The 6,000-nt window shown below is 39.5% G+C and overlaps 1 protein-coding gene across 1 annotated transcript in view; it reads left to right on the top strand.

Annotated features, from left to right (window-relative positions):
• adgrv1 (adhesion G protein-coupled receptor V1) overlaps nt 1-1,414 on the top strand; it is a gene marked incomplete at its 5' end in the record, with an annotated part of 98,105 nt that extends 96,691 nt beyond the window's left edge. The window contains one exon of the mRNA XM_079270996.1: nt 1,081-1,414. Within this exon, the coding sequence (XP_079127122.1) occupies nt 1,081-1,199 (119 nt within the window). The 3' untranslated portion in view covers nt 1,200-1,414. The remainder of the gene's footprint in view (nt 1-1,080) is intronic.
• Between the last annotated feature and the right edge of the window lie 4,586 nt (nt 1,415-6,000).

The raw sequence follows: 6,000 nt of genomic DNA on the forward strand, positions 1-6,000 counted from the left end.
GCACCTACCTTTGCTTTATGGGCAACACTCAAATATACTTATGAAATGCAACGTGTCACTTTACTAGAACATTAAAAGACCTGGACTTTTTTTTCCATTATTACATTACATTACTACAACAACCTTTATCAAGGCAGAGACAGGTATTCAGTGTAATATAAATATAAATATAAATATAAATATTGTAAAATAGGATGTTAACACTGAAGTGAATCATATGAACAAACTATCAATACATGATTCTTATCTGTAGATGCCTGAGAAATAAAATCACACCAAGGCTGCACAATTGTTTTCAGTATATAAGATGTTGTCCTTTTTGTATCAAAATATTTTAGTGATTTTTTTTGTCATTCAATTAAGTGCTGTAGTTAATGCAAAATAGTAAAAATGTTCAGAAATGCCTCACATAAATCCTTTTTACAATTGCTGGATCCAGAAATAAACGTATCTCTTGTTTCTTGTTTGGCATGTTTCCTACTTTTTCACCTAAATATATTGAACTCTGGAAGTTGTCAAGAAACCGTGCAAACAAACAGCACTGAAAACATATGGTAACCTTCTGGGTGAAGGTAATTATAGTTTATTCTTGTTGTACACAGTAAATAGTACACATGCCTTCGGACTATAATTTACATACATATTGAAATGCATCTGCTGTATGACGTTTATACCTGTATACCATTTGTCTCCTAATGAGTTAATGTGTTTTACTGCCTCCTACTCTTATATCAGAGTCTGTCAGTCAGTTCCTTGTACAGCTCGTTACCATGGCTGATACCGTGCTGTACGCTGTTTGATGACACAGAGACTATGACATATAGCACATGACAAATGTGGCAAATAATCAGCACTGTAAACGATTAGTTGTGTTGATTTGTTGCACTGAATTTATGAAACTGTATATTAGGTGGCCCACCACTACTGTTGAGTATTAAGGTATATGTAATATATGAAGAACTGAAAAGACAAAACACACGCACATGTAATGCAGAAATTCTTGCACATAAAGAATAACTACACCAAAACAAATCACGTGTTTAGATGGAAGTGCAATCTGACCTTTCCTGTCTGTTTTAGGGACCGGCCTTAATTTGAGCGATAACGAGTCCATCCCTGGAAGCCACGACGGAGGGAGCATAACCAACTCCCAAATAGTTGAGCTGAGACGAATCCCCATCGCCGACACACACCTCTAACCTGTTCACCTCGCACAGGTCCCAAGTCCTCTATTCTTCAGAAATAAATTACAACACAGTATTTTTATATTATAAAATGGTTTTGCACTAAAACACAATGTTTTTCACATTTTTTGAATCTGTATGGAATTTTTACTGTACTGTTTTTTATATATATATCTATATATAGATATATGAACCTATACATACATGTTTTACTAAATTAATTTTTTAAGTCCTTGATGGAGTTGTGTTCTGTATGTATATTTGGATTTTTTTTCTGTAGAATCCTAGCAAATGAGATATAGCCAGATGTGTACTCAGCAGAACCACTGCTGCTGAGGATGGACACTGTGTAACATTGTTAATAAACAATTTACCATATATTTTATATTTGGCTGTGCTGATTCCATTTTTACAACTCATAAGCTGTCAAAAAAGTCAGTTCACCACCGGAGGGTGCCTCTGACAGTTATGTAAGTGAGTCACTGTGGTGTCAGGGGTCACACCCTCATGGAGGATGGTGTGTGTCAATGATCACTGGCTCTACAGTGGCGAGGTCTTGCTGCTCAGCAACGAATCTGAAGGTAAATTTACGCAATGCCGATCACAGTGTGGACAATATTCAAAATACTGCAAAAGCTGAGTTTTATAAGCTATTCGGCAATATTTGAATACGTCACACTGAACAGCATACATTCTTTAAAGCAAAGGCTCGTCTTTGATCTGCGCCGTGAAGAATCGGCGGGAGCGAATGTACAAGCAAATATTCCCCTTTTAACATTTAACCTTCAACCTCTGTCTGCCATCAACTGCTACAGTTTGCACATGATCCTGTTTCTTTTACTGCTGAAGTAAGACCAAAACTTTGACATATGCTACAGAAAACAATGCAAAAAAAAAGAGACACATTCATTTGTTGCCACTGATGCAATGGCTGGATTGTCACAGCTCCCAGGTTCATTGTGGACGGTTGAGGTCGAGATCACAACAGATAATGAGAACGCTGCAGCAGCAGGAGATGAATGTGCTACTTGAAGATATTTTGACACTAAGGAACCAGCTAGAAAATGTTGTGTCTTGACATACCTCCCTCCCACTGGCGAATTACTTAATTCTCCCTCCTGCAGGCAAATGAGGGCGAGACTGTAGACGGAAGAATAACAGAAGGGAAGAAAAGAAATGTGTTTTCCTCTTTTACACTTGAAGTAGTGTAGTTTCCTTTAGGGGGTGAATCAGAGTCATTGTTTCCTAGCTCTAAAATCCATAAAACCCACTGTAAGTGGGAGAGGCTGACGGTGCAGAAATCTTTTTTTCCCCGTTTGTTTTTTTGGTCCACCTCACCGCTGTGGCAATTTTTTTTACCTCTGTGGCAATTACTTACCCCTGAGGCAACCTTTGTCCACAAAGGGTGGAGACGTTTCACCACAATCCGTAAACAAATCATATCACTTCCCCGAACACAACAATGTTTGGTGTGCGTGTCTCCTCTGTTTCCTGCATGATTACATCACTTCTGAGGCCCATCCTCTAACCTTCAGTCTGAGTTTTTCCTCAGGGGATTTAAAGGAAAAACAAAGCTGTAATGAGCAAAGGAGAGCGAGGCACTATTGCACTATTAAACAAGATAACACTTCTGGGTTTGTTTTCTCCAGCATTACATGAGCCTGCAATAATGCATTAAGAACTTTTCATTGTGATCTAGTATTTTCAAGGGACCTGTTTGATTTTCAACCTCCTTCTAAGAAAAGCTGTTAAGACACAGGAATTAATTTCCATGCATCATGATGTATCCATTAGAGGAAACTGCATTGACTGTAGACCGTATTCTGTCATTGAAGGTAAACCAGTCATTTCTGAGGCAACAATAGTACAAGGAAAATGGATCTGCTACAAGAGAAACACCAAGGCTTCCAGACCTTTGGTCCGGCCTGCTGACAGATAAATGAACTGCTGCACAAAAGCTGCTTACTACTCGTGAACTGAATGCACATGGCATAAATTACAACATATCTTAGTTACGTAATTAACCGCAGCGCACGCCACAATCTTATCTCATGCTGGGGGTCAAGTGGTTGGCGTGGTACCAGGCTTAGATTAGAGAAATTGATCTGTCAAGTCTTGAGAAAAGCTCATCACACAGTGTGAAGAAAAGAATGACGAATGCTAATAAAGAGATGTAATTGTTTACAGGTGAACAGGTGGTTGTGTACGGGGGAAGATGTTATCTTCAGCGCCTCTAAAGCTCACCAATTAACACATCGTTTGTTTGATCTTTCTGATCTCTGCCTTGTTTGTTCAGAATGTTTTGGGGGGCAGACTTTTGCAGTCTTTTTCAGAACAGACGCAGGAGATGATGTTCCACCATCAATCATTAAAAAAATGAAAGGCGTTTTTGAACTGGAATTATAACGAGTCAGAATTAAATGATCTAACGCTGGAATTACAACTGGTCATAATTCAGTTACCGACGCAATTGAATTGTAGATTTCTGTAATGAGAATCCCCATGCAAAGGAATGTCAACAGTAGTTTGAATCTACTTGTGAAAATGTAATAACAGTCTCTTAAATTAGAGCATTGACTGGGCAAAATGGTGTTGCAGATATCAGTCATGAACATCCAGTCCAGCTAATAAATGTTATAAACGTCTTTCCCTTTACTTTTTTAGACTCTGAATAAGTATGTAGTTTAGGTGAATAAACTATAAGCTTGTAGATGGAACACGCAACACTCAGACTACAAAAGAGTGACCCAGTTTCACACATAAAGCCTGGCGGGAACAGCCTTCATCACTTAAATCAATACAGCCAGACAATGAGTCAGAAGTTTCCGTGGTGCTAAGGGATGGGTAAAAGAAGAAGGCAGAGGAGTAGCAAACAGGCAAAATGCTACCTGTTGCTCTGGTTAACATCCATTTCTTTCTGTTTTCACATTCTTTAAATGTTCTGTGCTGCATGTAATTCAGTCTTCTTGAAGAAGGCTACTGCATGTGCATGTACATCTTGTACTCTCAAAGTGTAGCAGATTGTATCTAATCAGTGTAAACTTACCTCATTAGAAGTATCTCCCCAGTGTAGGCTTAATTTGATCAACCAATCAACCAGCCGTGACGTCTGTTGGATAATCTTTTACTTGTTTGCAGGTCATTTGAAAGGTATGGAAGCTGATTTATTATCTCACTGTAGAGATTACTGTAAGACATTCAAGATAAGAACTAATTGAGAAGTAGTGATGCCTTAGATACAGACAGATGTACTGTACATAACACACTGTCATGCATCCATACTTTGCTAAAGTAAGGCATGCATGACAGGCCTGACGAGACCTTGTCTAACAGTACTTTTCTTTCCATACTAAGAGAGCATGCAAGAGACTCAAACCCATCAAATCCCACAGAGGCCGCTGAGCGAGCACGACTGTGACGCATTCGTGCCCTGAGAATTCCGTCAAGTTCAAGTGCAGATTATTTACGCTGTTATTAAGCGTTTGGGAATTTGTGTATTACGCACATGTGCTCCCGTTACATTCCCCATGCTGCTGTCAGCCTGCCCTGAAACACGCCACAGACAACAAAGTGGTAGGATGCCAAGTCAGCAGAAGTTGAATCCACGCAATGTTGCATATTGTGAAAAGCGAGTGACTCACACAAGCTTAAAAGTCAAATGAGGAGTGTGCTTTAACACATATTTGCATATGTTTAAACTATCTTCCCATCTTTCCTCATGTTTGGGAGAAGAAACAGACAATAAGCACATTGAGGACATGATGCAAATGTGTGTGTGTGTGTGTGTGTGTGTGTGTAGGTGTGTGTGTGTGTGTGTGTGTGTGTGTGTGTGTGTGTGTGTGTGTGTATGTGTGTGTGTCCTGGAGGGTATCTGGTGGCTTCAACAGTGCCAGCGGTGTCACACTGCTTGAACATTTGAGTGGATGTTTATTCGTAGATTAGATGAAAACCTTTCCTTCTACAGCCCAATATGAAAGTCTTTAAGTAACCTACCACGGTATTATAAGACATACCATACGCTATAATAGATGTTTAAGTTGTAAACAATGTCAATAGTTTAGTGACCAAATATATGCGTTTAAAAAAAATAAAATATAGTTTTTACAACCTGCCAGTAGAGTAATTACTCGTGAAGCGTCAGTGTCTCTGTAAATCATATGTAGAAATGAGTGACAGAACATAATGGGGCGGCACAGACCTACAGTGCTGTTAGAAAATAGAACAAGTGAGATGGGAGGCAAAGGTAAAGGCATTACATAATACATACCAGATACACCAAACTGATATCGAAGAACTGTTGCAGCGCCTCACATCGCCATGAAGTTGCACTTGAACACACTAGCATGTAGGTAACCTGAAGAACTAGCATATACAAGCAGTTGTAAGGATACATACATGAAACACAGCAGCATTTGCCATGTCATTGTGTAAATAATCGTGTATTGGAATGATCGGATCAGATAACAATGAAACATTTTGTGTGTGCTATCTGGACTTTAGTAGTTTGCTTGCTTTCCTCACTTGTGTTTCTCTTCTCGTGCATGATTCGTCACTTTAGCTGAACAGCCAATCAGAGTAATTTCTCTCACCGACAGGCTCCGCCTCTTAATCAACATGCCCAATCAGCCCAAAAGCCGCCTTCTAGTGCCAGCGGTCTGCCCCGCAAAAAGTTGGAGCGTAGATGCTCACCAAAAATTGGCCAACGTTCGGGGCGTCGAGGTTTAAAGTCACAATTTCGTTCTGTCTCAAGACTAGTTTGACAAGTTCTCCAAAAAGAACAACTCAGTAGCTGTTTGGTTGAGCACTCGTCATACAC

The sequence above is a fragment of the Melanostigma gelatinosum genome, assembly GCF_949748355.1.
Source record: "Melanostigma gelatinosum genome assembly, chromosome: 6".
Taxonomy (NCBI): Eukaryota; Metazoa; Chordata; class Actinopteri; order Perciformes; family Zoarcidae; genus Melanostigma; species Melanostigma gelatinosum.